The sequence below is a fragment of the Musa acuminata genome, chromosome BXJ1-2, assembly GCF_036884655.1.
Source record: "Musa acuminata AAA Group cultivar baxijiao chromosome BXJ1-2, Cavendish_Baxijiao_AAA, whole genome shotgun sequence".
NCBI lineage: Eukaryota > Viridiplantae > Streptophyta > Magnoliopsida > Zingiberales > Musaceae > Musa > Musa acuminata.
In genome coordinates this window covers 19,035,949-19,053,227 of record NC_088328.1, presented here as the reverse complement: position 1 = coordinate 19,053,227, position 17,279 = coordinate 19,035,949, and the positions used below count along the sequence as shown (strand labels likewise).

Below are 17,279 nucleotides of genomic sequence, written 5' to 3'. Positions count from 1 at the left end.
AAGAGGAAACAAGATGAGGTGAATAATGCATATCTGTGGCATTATAGGCTAGGTCACATTCATGAGGGAAGGATTCAAAAGTCACTAAAGGATGGATATCTAGATCCATTCGACTATGAGTCATATGCAACTTGCGAGTCTTGCCTTCGTGGAAAACTGACCAACTCTCCTTTTAGTGGAAACAGAGAGAGAGAGCCACTAAGTTGTTAGAACTCATACATAATAATGTATGTGGACCTTTGTCAACTCATGTCATAGGTAGTTGCTCCTACTTTATTATTTTTACTAATGATTTCTCAAGATATGAACATGTGTACTTGATGAAGTACAAGTCCGAGACCTTTGAAGAATTTTGAGAGTATGAGAATGAAGTAAAGAACTAGATTGGAAAGAGTATCAAGACTCTTCCATCAAATCGAGGAGATGAATACTTGAGTACGAAGGTCACTCAGTTCCTTAAAGACCATGAGATTCTATCCCAATGGACACCTCCTTATACACCTCAGCTCAATGGTGTATCTAAAAGGAGAAAACATACACTATTAGACATGGTACGGTCCAAGATTAGCTTCATCGCACTAGAGACCGCAACTTACCTTTTGAACAAAGTTTTCAACTAAGTTGGTATTCTACACCATATGAGATATAGAAAGTGAAGAAGCTCGATCTTAAGGTTGTTAAGTTTTGGGGTTGCCCTGCCCATGTTAAAAGATAACCTCGATAAGTTGGAATCGATGATGGAGCAATGCAAGTTCGTGAGATACCCCAAAGAAACTTATGGGTATTATTTCTATCATTCCGAGGACTAAAAAATCTTTATAGCTAGGAGAGCAGTGTTCCTTGAGAAGGAACACATTCTTGCTAGTCATAGGTGCCCAACAAGTCAATCATGTGAGTGATGCCATGTGTGACATGACACGTAATTTTTTTTTCTTATTATATATTATATTTTATCACTTTATATTATATGTTGCATAAATATATTATGATATTCATGGATCTGTACAATGAGAATTGGATCGTGATGAGATCATGATAATGAGACTAATTCACCTTTAAACACAAATCCTAAATAATCCCGATCATAAGTTACTTGAGAGGACTATCGAGATAACCGGACAGACTAGTGTACTGTATATTGATACATATGATAGAGGTGGCTGATCTCATAGCTGCTCGTGTGGGGACACTAGGGCTATAGTGCAAGTGCTTATTGGAGAATTAGTTCACTAATTGATTTGCTCGTGAAATGCTGGATGGTTACTGATACCTCATTGTCAGACAGTGATTCTGTTGTCCTAGTGGTGTACCTAGTTATTACACTTGAGACGCTAAGGATGTCCAATATGAGTACTTCATTTTTTGATATCGGACTTATAGGCCTAAAAGTATCCAAGTACGTCAGAATAAGTTCTAACAAGTATAACTCACGTCCAGCTCAATATTAGGCCTAGAGGATCACTTATATATGGTAGGCATTGCAACGAGTAGAGGTTCGAATATGAGATATCCGTCAGAGCTCCTATCTTATTAAATATTCAATAAGCCCCTGAATTATTGAATCCTATGAATGAGATTTAATAAGAGTCAATGAGAGATTATTGGATAGAGATTCACTAATCTAAGTGACTTGGGTAGTTGAATGTAGATCCATACTCAATAGTGTAGGATTCATTATGGTTAAGTTGATATGAGACTTCTATAAATAGGAGGGAACCAAATGCTTATAAGACAGAGGTTTTTGGTTATCATCTCCTATTCTCCTCTCTCCTTATCCTCCTCAGATTGCAGGCTTAGAGATATGAGGAGCATCGTCGTAGCCTTGCTGTGTAGATCATCGCTAGAGATGAGAGCGCTTAACTTCCTTCGTCCTCTCCTACAGATCTATAGGGATTCAGGGATATACGATCTCCCTAGGTAAAACACAATCTATTTTATATATGTAGTTTTTGATTTTGCATATTTTGCGCATAAATCTTTACATGATGATAAACACATCATTAGAAAATTTAGAGATTTTTATTTTTTATTCTTCCGCTATGCATGTGATGTCACCCCAAAATTCCCTACAATTCTTGGGGGAGACAATGGGAGCGTGATATAGTTGAGCAAGGTTGGAGAACCTAGCTCAAGCACCATTCCATAGCTTGAATCTGTTCAGGTACCTAGCACACAAGTTTCACTTTACGTAGGTCCGATAGAGTATCTCATCCTCTTGAGAGATATGTGAGACATATTAGAGGAGAAGATGTTGAGGATATTGATCCTCGGACCTACAAGGAGTCTATTACAAGTATAAACTTTGGGAAGTGGCAAGAAGCCATAAATTCTGAGATGGATTATATGTACTCTAACAAGGTTTAAAACCTAATTGAAATATCCGAGTGTATTGTACCCATCGGTTGCAAGTGGATCTTCAAGAAAAAGATTGAAGTAGATGGAAAGGTAGAGGCCTATAAAGTAAGACTAGTGGCATCGTCAAAGAGAAGGTATTGACTATGACGAAACATTCTTACCTATAGTCATGCTAAAATCTATTTGAATTCTATTGGCTATTGCAACATACTATAATTATGAGATTTGACATGTAGATATAAAAACTACATTTCTCAATAGTAACCTCAAGGAGAATGTGTATATGATACAACCTGAGGGATTCATGTTTAAGGTCTGTCCACATAGGATGTGTAGTTTGCTTAGATCCATTTATGGACTGAAGCAAGTTTCTCAAAGTTGGAACATAAGATTTGATGAGGCAATAAGATATTATAACTTCTTTAAAAACGAAGATTAACCTTGTGTATATAAGAAGGTAAGTGGGAGCGCTATCACCTTCTTGGTATTATATGTGGATGACATCCTAATAATTGGGAATGATGTAGAAATGCTATCCATAGTAAAAGCTTAGTTATCTAGATACTTCTCTATGAGGGACTTAGGGAAAGCATCCTATATCTTGAAGATTCAGATCTATATAGATAGATCCAAGAGGATGCTTGGCTTGTCTCAATCCATGTACATAGACACTATTATCAAAAGATTTGGCTTAGAAAATTTCAAGAGATGTCTCAAAGACATGAGATATCGCTTTCTAGGAGTATGTTCCCAAAGACTCATGAAGAAAGAACATCCTTAGTGTCTCAAGTATGTCATGCTATGTATCAGGCCTGATATAGTGCATGCTCTAGATGTCACGAGCAGGTATCAAACAGATTCAAGTTTGGAGCATTAGAAAGCATTAAAGTATATTATTAAGTACTTGAGAAGGACTAAGGATCTTTTACTAGTATATAGAGGTAATAGCCTCATAGTTGAAGGATACACAGACTTGAGTTCTCAATTCGATATTGATGATAGTAAGTCTAATTTGGGGTATATGTTCACCCTGAATGAATGAGCAGTATGTTGCAAGAGTTCCAAGCAAGATACTACTGCTGACTCAACCATAGAGACAGAGTATGTTATTGTAGTAGAGGCAGTAAAGAAGGGAGTCTGGATAAATAAGTTCATTATAGATCTAGGAGTCGTGTTGGGCAGCAAGGAGCTAATTTCCTTATATTACGATAATAATTAGGCGATTGCTTAAGCAAAAGAACTCATGTCTTATCAGAAGTTTAAGCAAGTTCTGAGGAGGTTTCATCTGATCAGAGAGATTGTGACCCGAGAAGATGTAGCAGTAGAAAATGTTCTATCTGAAGATAACATCGCATATACTCATATTATCTTTCAATGTCATACGGGTCTTATAGGGATCAGATACATAGGTGGTTGGCTTTAGGTCAAGTGGGAGATTGCTAATCATAGGTGTCTTACAAGCCAATCACGTAAGTGATGACACGTGTGATATGATACACTTTTTTTTTTCTTACTATATTTTAATATTTTATCACTTTATATATATATATATATATATATATATATATATATATATATATATATATATATATATATATATATTGTAATGTATATAGTTCACTATGAATCAGATCATGATGAGATCATAATAATGAGATCAATTCACCTTTAAACACAGACCCTAAATAATCCTAGTAATTGGTTACTCGAAATGAACATCGAGATAACCGAACATATTAGTGTGTTATATACTCGTCTATATGATGGAGGTAGCTGGTCTCATAGCTGTTCATGTGGAGATATTAGGGCTACAATTCATGTACTCACTAAAGAATGAGTTTACTTATTGATCTACTTATAGAATGCTGGATAGTTAATAATACATCATTATCAGATAATGATTTTATTGTCCCAATGGTGTCCCTAGTCCTTGGACTTGAGACACCAATAATGTCTTGTATGAGTACTCCACTCTCTGATATTAGATTTATAGGTTTGGAAGTTCCAAATCTAATACAGCCAAATCATATGTTCTTGCTCAAACAAATCCGCTCTCGGTACTGGACTTATGAGTACTGAGTGTCGATAAAAGATCATCCGCTCTCGGTGTCATGAGAGAAATATCTCATATGTTCTTGCTTAAACAAATATATATATATATATATATATATATATATATATATATATATATATATATATATATATATATATATATATATATATATATATATATATATATATATATATATATATATATATATATATATATATATATATATATAGAAAAAATTATAGATGAGACGTTTGTTTTATCAAATACCAAAAATTATACTTAGGCTTCTAAAATTATTTTTAAGAGTTTGGATTCACTTGTCGGTCACTTAAGTAGTTCATAAAATATTGAATGTTCTTGTAAAATGGTAGGAACGCAATGGTATAAGTTATACGGGTCGTGCAATTATCTTGTATGCATCGGGAAATAATAAATTTCATTCTAACACCTTTTTCAAGTGGCGATAAAAATAATAGAAAATAGTTTTCTAGAACAATTACATCTCTTTTGTTTTTTCTTTCTCCTTATCTTTAACAAGAGTGTCTCAAATTTTTAATATATCAATTTATTTTATTATTTTACCCCTTCTCACTTTATTTTGTTGTTTTGATTAATTGAATCCGTTAAAGTGTTAACTTATCCCCTCCTAAGCATATAAATGATTTAGAGTATGTCGAATTTTAATAATTTGATTTAGAGTTCACATTTATATTCATCATATTTATATAAGTCAATCGTAGTCTTTAAGATATTTTTAATATGAAATTAAATTAAGATATTATAAATAAATTAATATCCAACTAATCTAATCCGTTGCCAATAAAATATTATAATCTACTTATTACTCTTAACTTGACAAACTTTGTTAATCCAGTTATTGACTTAAGCATAAATTTTTTTTTTATAAAATCCCAACTAAACTCAATTATTTATCAACATCAAAAACTTGTGGCAAGTTCAGAACAACTAGGGAAAATAATTTTGATGTGATGATTTAGGAGATACAGTGCTAAAAAATTAAATTACATTATTTTTTTGGAAAATATTCTAATGGGTTCGGATCCTTAGAGGATCCTATCCAATTGATGACTGCTACGGAGCTCCTACTTAGGGTCGTGATGATGAAGGTCTCTCTCTCTCTCTCTCTCTCTCGTGCTTCGATCTCTGTCTGCGTCGGGGCCTCTGTGCGAGCGATGCTCGCTGCGGAAGGCTCTGCTCTTCCCGCATGCGCTTCCCCCGTCATGGGCTTCTCCCTGTCCCCCTCCTCACGCGACCTCCGCCGCCCTCCAGCTCCTTCTCCTCTTACTCCATCCCGTGGGATCCCGTCGCTTCCGCCGTCCACGATGGCATCCTGCGAGCTCGGTCCTTTGCCCACACGAAGCAGGCTCATGCCCAGGCCGCCGCTTCCGGCGTCCTCCCCCGCCACCTTCCCTCCGCCGCCGCCATCCTCCTCGCCTACGCCGACCACGGTGACCCCGCTGCCTCCCTCCGCCTCTTTGACGACAGCCCCCTCAGACTCCGCGGTGCCTTCCTCTGGAACGCCCTCGTTCGCGCCCTCTCTTCCGCTGCCGGTCTTCACTCCGCCGCTCTCTCCGCCTACAATGGCATGCTGCGCGCCGGCGTCAGACCCGACAATCGCACCTTCCCCTTCGCCCTTACAGCCGCCGCCGCCGCGGCTGGTGATGACGCCCGGAAAGGCCGAGAGATTCATGGATCGGTGATCAAGGTTGGATTTTTTTATGACGTCTTCGTGGGGAACACACTCTTGGCCTTCTATGGCATCTTAGGTGATTTGCTGGCCGCTAAACAGGTGTTTGGCGAAATGCTGCATAGAGACGTTGTTTCATGGAACTCACTCATTTCAATGTTTTCATCGAATGGTTTATACTCGGATGCAGTAAGCTTGCTGCTGGAGTTAAAGAGGAGCGACCTTTCAGTGAATTCTGTGAGTCTGATCAGTGCTCTCCCTGCATGTGCTGCACTGCAAGATGAGGATTGTGGAAAGGGAATTCATGGTCTTGCGATAAAGGCTGGTCTGGATTTGGTAGTCACAGTCGGTAATGCATTCATTGATATGTATGGGAAGTGTGGGGACTCAGATGCCTCGATGCGAGCTTTTCAGAGCATGCAGGAAAAGAATGATGTTTCTTGGAACTCTGTTATTGGCAGCCTTGTTCATGCTGGTCTCTATGAGGATGCTTTGGAGAAATTTAAAGAAATGCTAGCAATTAAGGTGAAGCCAAACTCAATCACCATATCAAGTCTTTTACCAGCATTGGTTGAGTTGGGCTGTTTTGATTTGGGGAAAGAGATTCATGGGTATATTATAAGAAACTACATGTATTCTGATGTCTTTGTTGCTAATTCTCTAGTGGACATGTACGCAAAGTCTGGATGTTGGAATAAGGGGTCAGATATTTTCTATAGAATGGATAATTGGAATGTGGTTTCTTGGAATGCAATGATTGCAAATTTTGCGCAGAATGGAGCTGAGTTGGAAGCCATAGGGCTTGTTAAGGAGATGCAGGATTGTGGGGAATTCCCCAATTCGGTTACATACACAAATGTTCTTCCAGCATGTGCTAGAATTGCTTCACTGGTGAAGGGTAAGGAAATTCATGCGAGGTCAATCCGTGTGTGTTCTAATTGTGACTTATTTGTTTCAAATGCTTTGATTGATATGTATGTGAAATGTGGAAGGTTTGATCTTGCTCAAAATGTTTTTAATGTATCACAGAGAGATCAAGTGTCTTACAATACCTTAATAGTAGGGTACTCTGAGAGTCCATTGTGTTCAGAAGCTTTGGATTTGTTCCTGGACATGCGATCTGTAGGAATTGAGTACGATGTTGTTTCCATTGTGGGTGCCTTATCTGCATGCGGTAATCTATCTGCACTCAAGCAAGGAAAGGAGATACACTGCTTGTCCATGAGAAAATTGTTCGACACCCATCTCTTTGTGGCAAACTCATTAATAGACTTGTACACTAAATGCGGAAGGATTGCTCTTGGTAAGAAGATCTTTGATAGAATATCAAACAAGGATGTGGCCTCATGGAATGCTATGATCTTAGGGTATGGAATGCAAGGAGAACTGGAAGCTGCAATTAATTTGTTTGATTTGATGAAAGATGAAGGTTTGGAATATGACCATGTTTCTTACATTGCAGTCTTATCAGCGTGTAGCCATGCTGGGCTTGTTGAGAGAGGAAAGAGATATTTCAACCAAATGCTAGCTCAAAACATTAGGCCAACACAGATGCACTATGCTTGCATGGTCGATCTTCTAGGGAGAGCTGGACTGATGACAGAAGCTGCAGATTTAGTAAGAAGCATGCCCTTTGAAGCAGATTCCAATGTTTGGGGTGCATTGCTTGGCGCATGTCGCATCCATGGAAATATTGAGTTAGCTCAGTTGGCAGCAGAACATTTGTTTAAGTTAAAGCCAGGGCACTGTGGATACTATATTTTGCTTTCCAATATGTATGCTGAGGCGGGGAGATGGAATGAAGCAGATCAGGTCAGAGCACTGATGAAATCTAGGAAGGTGAAGAAGAATCCAGGGTGCAGCTGGGTACAGATTGGTAATAAGCTACATGCCTTTTTAGTGGGAGAAGGATCACAGGGTTCTGAGTTAGACCTATGTTATAATGAACTGGTTGAAAGTGAGAGGATGAGTTCAGCATATCTTTAGTGGCCTCAGACTTATAACTTAGGGCCTCAGGAACTGTAGAGTCGGACTTCAAATTTGATGCAGCTTCCAGATCAAAGAGAAAGTGATGATCCACACGTCATGTTGAACCTTTGTCAGGAAAATCATATTTAACAGTTCAGGAAGTACTGCATAATCACAATTAGAGAACCTGTACGTTCTACAATCATCACTGTGAGTTGATAACTTGCTATACTTTTTTTTGAATGATTAGAGAGGAGTTAAACCTCCTTGTGGTCTTGTGTTATTTTAGTCCTGCCTTGGATTTATGTACTTGCTAACTTCGACCTTTTTATTACTGTTGTTATTCCTATGTAGATAGTTTTTAACACAAATTGGAAAGAATATAGTAAATGCAAAATTCTCAAAGCCCTTTTCTCCTTTAGATGCAGCTCTATGGTAGAACCCAGTCTGGACTGCAAAATTTTGAAGAACATATCTAGTGGAAAATCAATAAGGTTTTGCTCAGGTTTTTGTCAGTTCCAGGTCCAGTTAGAAAACTTACAATGTATAGGATGTCATAATTCTGGATTAGCTTGTAGAAGTCTAATTAATGAACTTTAACAATAATCCAAGTACATTTGTGTTGAATGGTTTTGTGGAAAATATCCAACCCTTTTTATCCTTAATGTGCTACAAAAGAAGACAACTTCTATTGTTACATCCGGTAATTTTTTGTGCACAATGAAGTATCCCCTTTCCCCAGCACTAAATAAAGCTTAGTGTATTGGGTGAGTGCATTTCCCCATTCAGGTCGTTCTATATATTTATACACTCCTTTCTTGAAGGATGTGCCATCAACAGAATATTTTCAAGTATATCTATATCTTAATTAAAGGGTGTAACTCCAGGCATGCATGTAGTCTAGTATCACTGAGCATGACCTGAAATTGATCAAACAAGATCGTCATGGAATCATCATGGATGCAGTCATTGTTGTCTGACCTAGGCTACGCTATATGTAATTTTGCGAAATTTCTGGCTAAAGCTAGAGAATGCATCTTTCAAATGTTAAGTGAAGTGAGTACTGGTCTAGCTGCTTTACAGATCAAGTTGGTAATCCAAAATATCTTGATATATCTGGCTGAGAATGAGATTACATATTGTTGACCATAGTTCACATTCGACCAGGAGGACATTTTAAAGGAAATGCTCCTGCATTAAACATGAAAGTTTAATAGGTGCAAGTACTTTTGTACGTAAGACTAAAAAGAACACAAAGTCAAGTGCTCAAATTTTGGGCTTTATTTTTGTGGCAAACAACAGAAACACATATTTAACATCAACTCAAATACATCCCTAACCTTTCAAGTTCCCTTCAAATTGAAGATAATGCCATCACTCAATCTCAAAAGACCAATGCTTTCTGAATGGTTCATAGTGCAGGTAATTTCACATCAATGTCGTATTCATTAAATCTCCAAAAGCTCACATCATATTTGTCCTCTAAAGCTTTCATGGCACGATACAAAAAGTTGTTCTGTTCCATCGATGGGGAATTGCTTCCTATGGACTTATCCTCTGCAGCCACGTTATGAATATAAGCATTCCATGTTTTCGAAGAAGATGGAGAATTCTTCACAAAAAACAGCTCCACAACTTTTGCAGTGGCAAAGTCACAGGAAGGATCTGGCAACTCAGGTAATAAGCCAATGCAAGGAATCATATCCCAATCTATCAACCACAAATTATACCCTAGTTCCAGGCATTTCTAAGCAATAGTAGCTACAAGCCAGACCCCATTTATTATGTTTGTTTCATGTTTAAGATCTATTGATTTGTCATGTATAATGCTAGATACCAACCGGTCTGTGCTGGTTTCAGGATATGCTTTCCTCTCCAGGTCAGTTAAGAAGTCCAGATTGATACCGAGGAGAATGAAAGCTCGGAAAACCAACTTCTTATTGATTTCAGATCAAGTTTCTAGCAGTCCTCTTGTTGCATGGTACAAGCGTAACGGAACTAAGAGTAGGGTATATCTGATTTCATCAATTCTTTTTGGAAACACTTTTGCCAAACAGAAATACTACCATTCTAAGTCTCTTAATGGTGGCAGCTCCCAGAGTTTGAAACCAGGAGATTCTTGGACAAGACCGGATTGAGGATCAACAATCTTCCCATAATTTACCCCTACATCCCTGTGATTGATGCTGGAGGACCTTTTCTTGCTTATAGTTTGTGTAAACATAATAGTACCCTTGGGGATAATTTTATTTGATGAGCCAGAGTCCAAATTCTCTTTTACTTTCTGTATCATCCTCTTGTGACCTATAAATATTGTACCAAAAAAGGAGTCAAGGTTCTTGCAATACTCATCATGCAAAAACGTCAAATAATAGGATGGAATCAGAATGCTGAGTTTTTTTATGCTTGCTTGTGTTAACATGCTAATGATACTCCTTTTATTTCAGAAACCTCCTGTTGGAAAAGCTTAAATATAACTTCTTTTGCTGCAAATAACTAGACAGATTACCATGTCTTGCTGAATTGATTTGATTTCTTTGGTTTTTGGTTCATCATATTATGAAAGATTTCCATTCAAGGTTTTGGAATAAGAGTTCGACTTCATGTTGCAACCATCTGGTATAAGCAAATTTGTGTTCCACTGCCCATTTGCAACTTCTTCATTTTTACCTGCAGTCAATGTACAATGAGTCACACAGATACCTTCAAAGTGAACTGCAACCTTCTCAAAGAATAGCATGGACTTGGCCTCAGAAAAGACAATAATGTGAATAGCATCCAAACTAATTGCTGTGAAGAAAAAGAAGGCAAAAAATGAAACTTCAAACACAGCATGTTTCTTTATATCTTACTTTGTGATCAGTATCCACCAATCCTCCTTGCTGATTGCTAAATTTTAACTGGCCAAAAAAACACTGACCATTGGAGAAACTAAATAACTTGATTTGATATGTGAGGCATTTACACAATAAGTACATTACAACAAAGAAAAAGACTGTGTCGATCCTCGAAGAGATCGGTCTAAGAATTATTGGGATGAAAAACGAAACATAAGCTGACTACATCAAACATTTCTCTCAACACCAGTCCAGTGAAGAAGGTTGACCATCCCACCAGACCTAAACCTATTGTCAGGGACGATCAACTCCGAGTGAACCATACTCTTCGTCCCGGCGAGCAAACTTCTTCCGAAGCATCTTCTCAAACTCAATTTCATCGAATGGTTTGGCATTCTCAACAGCATGCGCTCGGGCCAGATTGCAGTAATTGGCTGCTGACTGAGAAATGAAGGCTATCTCTTCTTCTGAGAGCTTCTTGAGGACTCTTGCTGGGTTACCTCCCCATACCTGTGATTTGTTTAGAAAAAGCCAACCAAGTAAACAATAAGAATACAACCTACATCAAGAAGGTTCCCAAGAGGCTGAAAGGAATTTGATGAATCCCCTGCTTTGACACAGCCTAATTAGAAAATACTTCAAGCTTTTCAACAGAAAGAAGTCACAGATTCCATCATGGATAACCAGATAATATGATTGAACTTCAATGCAGTGAATATAAGAAAAAACAACAATCTAACTTTAAGAAATTTGATTGCATCTCTGAAAATTTCGGAATAACAGATATGTAACTGTTATTATCCATGAGTCCAACAATTGTGACCAAGAAGAGGCAAAAAATACTAGGGGTAAACTGCAGCTAGTGCGACATAGAATTTAAAGTACTTCTCACCAATACTGATCGGCTACAGTCAGTAGTAGTGGACAAGCAGATTCAGGTTAAGATAAACTTAGGTTTAAACAACTGATAAGCAAAATAATAGCAGTTGCAGAGTAGTAACTTGTAGCATATTCAATAAAGAAGACTAATAATTTAATGAAGCAAAAGTGGGTACCTCTCCTGATGGAGTTTTTGTGTTCTGTCTTACAAGGGCTCCGCCAGCAACCATTCCATGCTTTTCCACAACCACCCTATCAAGTAGGACAGCTCCCATACCAACAAATGCTTCATCCTCAACAGTGCATCCATGTAAGACAGCACTATGACCTGTCAAATTTATGTTCAAGTTGTAGGCGTGAGCTCTTTAAGAAGTTAGCAAAACTAAGCATATTTTTTGCAGCTGAAACCTAACAGAACCAACTGAAGTTTCCCAGAGTGTCCTACTCTTATATCCAGAATCAAAATACACATTGGTACTGCCAGGACAAACTGAGATGAGGATGACACATTGGCACATATAGAAATCTTGCAACTTGATGCCAAAACGTCAATGTAGATTTCATACTATAAATTGATGCCAAATTCAAGCTTGAATTAGTTGATATAAGAAAATCAGTCAGAGAAATTGCATAACTAACCCACTGTTACATTATCTCCAATTATAGTTGGTAAAACCTTCCCACTTAGATTAGATTTTGCTACATGCACAAGGGAATTGTCTTGTATATTAGTTCCAGTTCCAACACGGATGCTGTTCACGTCACCTGCAAAGAAATACATAAGTAGTTTATACGAAGCAATTGAGAAGAAAAGATAATTAGTTGCAAGGGGTCTCTTCCAATTCTCCTTAATTATGTTCATGAGGAATCAATAGCTGAAGAAAATATGAACAGCAATCAGTGACAAGGCTTCCCCACCATTCGCATACAAAGATGTACATTCTAACAATCAAAGATTTTGAAAAAAATGATGGATATAGTCCACAAAATATATTTGGGTCTATGAGAAAGAAAAACAAGAACATGATCTTGTGTGAGATGGAGGGAGGAGAAGTATGTCTCTCTTGCAGGCCACAAAAATCATTTCAGCAAAGACATCGTACAATAATATTACAGGATAGTAATAAGTATTAGGATCAAGTCGACACTAAGAGGGAGGGGGGGTGAATTAGTGCTTTCGTTAAAATAACTGGTTTGAAAAATTTTTGTTCGATGAAAAACTATATCAAAAAGATGTTAACTTAAAAGCGTATAGAAGCATAATGAATAAGTAAGTAAAGCAGTTTGCAATGAAAGTAAAGAGCTTAAAGTAAATGTAAACCGAGTTTTATAGTGGTTCGGTCGTCGTGACCTACATTCACTCCCGATTCCTCTTCCGTCGAGGCCACCGATATCCACTAACGGTCTTCCTTTAATAGGCGAAGACCAACTACTCTTACAACTCTATTCTTCTTTTGACAAGCTCAGAAGAGAACCTTTATACCCCCACTTACTCTTCTCTTAAACAAGAATCAACACTTGGACTAGAGGAGGAGAACTCTCACAAGATTATAACATAATTTTTCCTTGTTTTTGTTTTCAGTTCTTGTGTATATGACCAGGGATGAAAGGGATATTTATAGGCCCCAGATGGATTCAAACTTAGAACCTAAAAGTGTCTCATCCTCAGTTTTCGAGGTATTGGCGGTACCATCGCCTACAGCACTGACATTGGACGGTACCACCGCTCAGTCTGGCGGTACCATCGCCCAAACTAGTGGATCTCCTGACATAGTCTTGTAGACTATGTCTTGGAGACTGAGCCTCTAGCGATGCCACCGCCTGGACTGGTAGTGTCATCGCTTGATCCAACATTTGGGCCTTTTCTTTTGGCCCAAAACAGCCCCACTTTAGGTTCAATTGGCCTCTAATTGAGATGACCTAATTACATTCTAAACCAACCTAATTACAACTATTTCGATCTAGACAAATTATTACAAACAAGAATACTAAGTTGTCTGGCACGTCATTGGTTCATCAGGCGCTTCGTTCGACCTTTCGGCGCATCGTCCTCTCCTTCGGCGTATTGCCCAATTGGCATGTTGTCTTCTCGCAACATCTGATCTCCTTGGCGTAATGTCCGATCTTCTTGGCCTGATGCTCAAACTCATAGCATGAAGCCTTTTGCCGACACGTCGACCATTCCTCCGGTCTGACGTCCAATCTTTTAAAATGTTCAATTCTAGCCTAACTTCTTATTCTTCCTGCTTCAATCAATTTGCCTCTCCTTGATCGAAGCTAGTCATGCGTCACTTAAACGCACAGTAAATCACAACAATATCAATTGGTTTTATCATCAAAATCCGAGATTCAACAATAAGGTCTTTGTGGAACTTGTCACAGAACATTAAACTCCTTCAAATCTATGATGTGGCAATATGATGTAAATGTCTCTCACTCAAGAAGCATATCTCATCCGTCTGATCAGTGTTCTAGATCAAATTACAGCAACCAAAGATCTAAGAATAAGCTGGCAATTGACTTTCCGACTGCATCAACCCTTGGCAAGTACAGTACTGGGACTGAAAGCAAGAAAGGACCTGCATCAGAACCTAGAGCACCGCATGATAGGTGATGAAAATCTTACATGGTGTCATGTTTGTATAATATTAGGAAATAAACCCAATTGAACTATCGATGAACATTTAGACAAAAATTCAATAACGGGTAAACTTTTAAAAACATGACCGTGAAGCCTCTGCAATTTATCATGAGGAACTTGAGGGTGATAGCTAGGCTAATCTACAATAACTAAGGGACTATACAAAACATGGCATCAACTTTAAGCAAAGTTGGAAACTTGGAATTTGATAAAATTAATGAAATAAAAATGAGAAGAATAGTGGGATATCTAGAGGAAGTATCTAACACCATATTTTCTTTCTGAATCCACCTGGTGGTTCTGTATTACTGACATGATATAATCCGATCAAGGATAACCATGCAGGGTAAAGTAAAAATGCCAATCTGAGACCAGCACCAGAAGTAATGCCCGGTGAGTTATCTAATCATATATTTCCATGCCTTTGTCATCTGTCCATGCATATGTCCAGATTTGCATATGGGCATGGCACACAGCACAAACCCATATGCCATACCAGTCTCTAGAAGATATTGGTGGCAATTGCATTCCATGAACAATCATTATATCCTCATTAGTTCTAATTTCTTCCTAACAAAAGGAAAATGCAAAACGTCCACAAAAATAGGATGTCATGATAACAAATTGACCATACGAATCAGACCATTTGCATATACAGGGCAACTTTTCACCCATCAAGAGTAGAAAATTAAACTGCTGAAATTTTGAGAGAAAAGTAAACGTCAGATACAAGACATATTAGCAATTGTAAACTGGAAAACGAGGATTATTTGTATAAGAAATAGCATACCTCTCGGAACGCATCCATACCAAATCGAGGATCTGTGCCCCACTTCAACATCTCCAATAACAGATGCACTTGGAGCCACAAATACATCCTTGTGGACTTTTGGTACTTTGTCAAATATGTTCATGAGTGCCCGATGCCTTGACACTGAAACGACATGATATGAGCAGTGATTACATGGCGGACAAAAGCCCCAGAATTTAAAGGCTACAAGTCTAATTCGTATGACATATATAAAGATCTGTGTGCATAAAGCTTTAATTATGATAGCAAAGATACAAGAAAAGATGATGACTTGCAGAGTCTCAAACTAAACACCAAAGGGAACAAGGAATCGGCATTGTGAAGGCATAAATTAAGGAATCACTTCTTCAAGACCTAGAAATTTCACCAAGTGGGTGAAATTCTGGCCACATCAGAGAGCACATTGATGGATAAAAAGAGCATTTTTTCGAGTCAGAGAAACCCAACGAGCAAATAAACCAAAAGGCATATGATTCTTTACAAGTTCCAACAAGAACTACAAGCACATGAAGAGAACAACTTGGTACTTCAGATGTAGCGAGGCATTTGACGGATAGGATGGGGCCAAGAAAAAGGGGAAATATTACGTTGTTATTGGAAGAGGTAGTTCCCCTGGAGGCAGCAGCCGAGGCGATCGATGGCCTGGCCGGTCCCCCGGATCCAGTACCCGACGGTGTAGATCGCCCTCCCCAGAGTCCCCATCGTCTCACCGCCGCCCGATCGATCGGTTGCGGCGTCCCACCTTGAGCTCCCGGCGACGGAGAGCAGCGGCGTCAGTAGGAAGACGATCGTCGACTCTCCGAAGGGCGAGGAGGTTTTATTACGTTGGCACTGGAATTACCTTATTGCCCTTGAAATTAATAATCGGACAGACGGGGCCCACGATGATGTGGCTAACACGAAAGCGAATGTTCTCCTTGGGTATGAATCGGAGTCAATTTTAGGTTCATTTCTTTTATTATAGGGAATTGTTTTGCCTAAAATACCCTTGATATTTATCGATTACTGTACACTTTGGTTGGCGTACACAAATCGATACCCACGTAGTACGAGGCCGAAGCGCAATGCTCTTTTTGGGTACAAGTTCGGGTTAACACGTACGTCCATTTCGTTTATTGAAACATATAAAATGCTAAGCGTTTTGACTAAAATGCCACTGATGGTTATTAACTACTCTGTACTTTGGCGAACGTACACACTAAGATACCTCATCATATGTCCGTAGAACTAAAATAGAAGCATTCTGGCTAAAATGCCCCTGAAACCCAGGAGCAAATTTCCTTCTTACCAGAAACCAGATTTAGAAGATGACTACGCTTAGAAGACCTACTCAATCACCATCTCCTCGCCCCGAAGAACCTTCTCCCTCTGAATGCACTCTCTCTGGCCTGATAGGATAATATACCTGTTAACTTGATCACTTAAGTTGAGGTTGACAGTAGTATGCGGTGGGAGTGGGAGTCTACTCAAGAACCCAGGAGCTTGAGAGAGGAGGACTGATCCATTAATGGCGATCGATCTTTGAAAGAAGGGAGGGAAGGAACTCCTGTGAGAAGCTTAATGCCTTAATACTGTTCATGAAGATTGTGAAGGCATCAAGGTGGGTGGATGCTTCTTGTTGGACTCGAAACCAAGAGAGATAAGCTTTCGAGCCAAGAGTAAGAGAGATTTCATGCATGGCTGGAAGAGAAAGGCTAATGGCTCCCCCAACAAAGAAGATAAGGTGTGGAAGACAAAGGTCACATCCGTAGCAGTGTGGCACTTCATGTTGAAGCCATTCCTCATCTCCCATCGCTGCTGCAGTCCTTCCTATACCCTTCCTTGGGTTCTCAAAGGTTGCTGCAATGTTGCATGCAACTTTAGGCTATGACAACTCATTCTTGTTGTTGCTGCTGCTGCTGAAAGCTTGAGGCTATGACAATTACTGAACTTGCAAAAGCAATTCTGAGTGGAACTCATATGGCTACAGATGGGACTTTTAATCTCTCAGAGAGCTGATATCACTGAAAGTTTTGCAGACTAAACAA

At 38.8% G+C, this 17,279-nt stretch overlaps 2 protein-coding genes across 9 annotated transcripts; one reads left to right on the top strand and one right to left on the bottom strand.

Moving 5' to 3' along the window:
- The first annotated feature begins 5,538 nt into the window (after nucleotides 1-5,538).
- On the top strand, nucleotides 5,539-10,487 carry LOC103969521 (pentatricopeptide repeat-containing protein At4g14170). Of its 8 annotated transcripts, none has more exons than XM_065089040.1 (3): nucleotides 5,539-6,134; nucleotides 6,219-9,761; nucleotides 9,945-10,487. In XM_065089040.1, the coding sequence occupies exons 1-2, from the start codon at nucleotides 5,634-5,636 to the stop codon at nucleotides 8,100-8,102; spliced, it is 2,385 nt and encodes a 794-aa protein (XP_064945112.1). In that variant the 5' UTR covers nucleotides 5,539-5,633; the 3' UTR covers nucleotides 8,103-9,761; nucleotides 9,945-10,487. The 8 variants fall into 8 exon arrangements, with proteins under 8 accessions (XP_064945112.1, XP_064945105.1, XP_064945099.1 ...); XM_065089033.1 differs by having other exon boundaries at nucleotides 5,539-8,273; nucleotides 9,502-9,761; XM_065089027.1 differs by having other exon boundaries at nucleotides 5,539-8,294; nucleotides 9,573-9,761.
- A 487-nt stretch (nucleotides 10,488-10,974) lies between these two features.
- On the bottom strand, nucleotides 10,975-16,060 carry LOC103969514 (gamma carbonic anhydrase 1, mitochondrial-like). The gene is made up of 5 exons (XM_065088981.1): nucleotides 15,840-16,060; nucleotides 15,232-15,375; nucleotides 12,440-12,565; nucleotides 11,977-12,128; nucleotides 10,975-11,431 (listed from the first exon to the last, which is right to left on the bottom strand). The coding sequence occupies exons 2-5, from the start codon at nucleotides 15,353-15,355 to the stop codon at nucleotides 11,216-11,218; spliced, it is 618 nt and encodes a 205-aa protein (XP_064945053.1). The 5' UTR covers nucleotides 15,356-15,375; nucleotides 15,840-16,060; the 3' UTR covers nucleotides 10,975-11,215.
- Between the last annotated feature and the right edge of the window lie 1,219 nt (nucleotides 16,061-17,279).

Bases quoted from the DNA above. Each gene is read 5' to 3' on its own strand.
- LOC103969521 (XM_065089033.1), top strand. From the start codon at position 5,634: ATGCGCTTCCCCCGTCATGGGCTTCTCCCTGTCCCCCTCCTCACGCGA.
- LOC103969514 (XM_065088981.1), bottom strand. From the start codon at position 15,355: ATGAACATATTTGACAAAGTACCAAAAGTCCACAAGGATGTATTTGTG. The intron at 12,566-15,231 runs GTATGCTATTTC...ATTTCTTTGCAG, and splicing joins GTATGGATGCGTTCCGAGAG to GTGACGTGAACAGCATCCGT. The intron at 11,432-11,976 runs GTACCCACTTTT...AACAAATCACAG, and splicing joins CAAAAACTCCATCAGGAGAG to GTATGGGGAGGTAACCCAGC.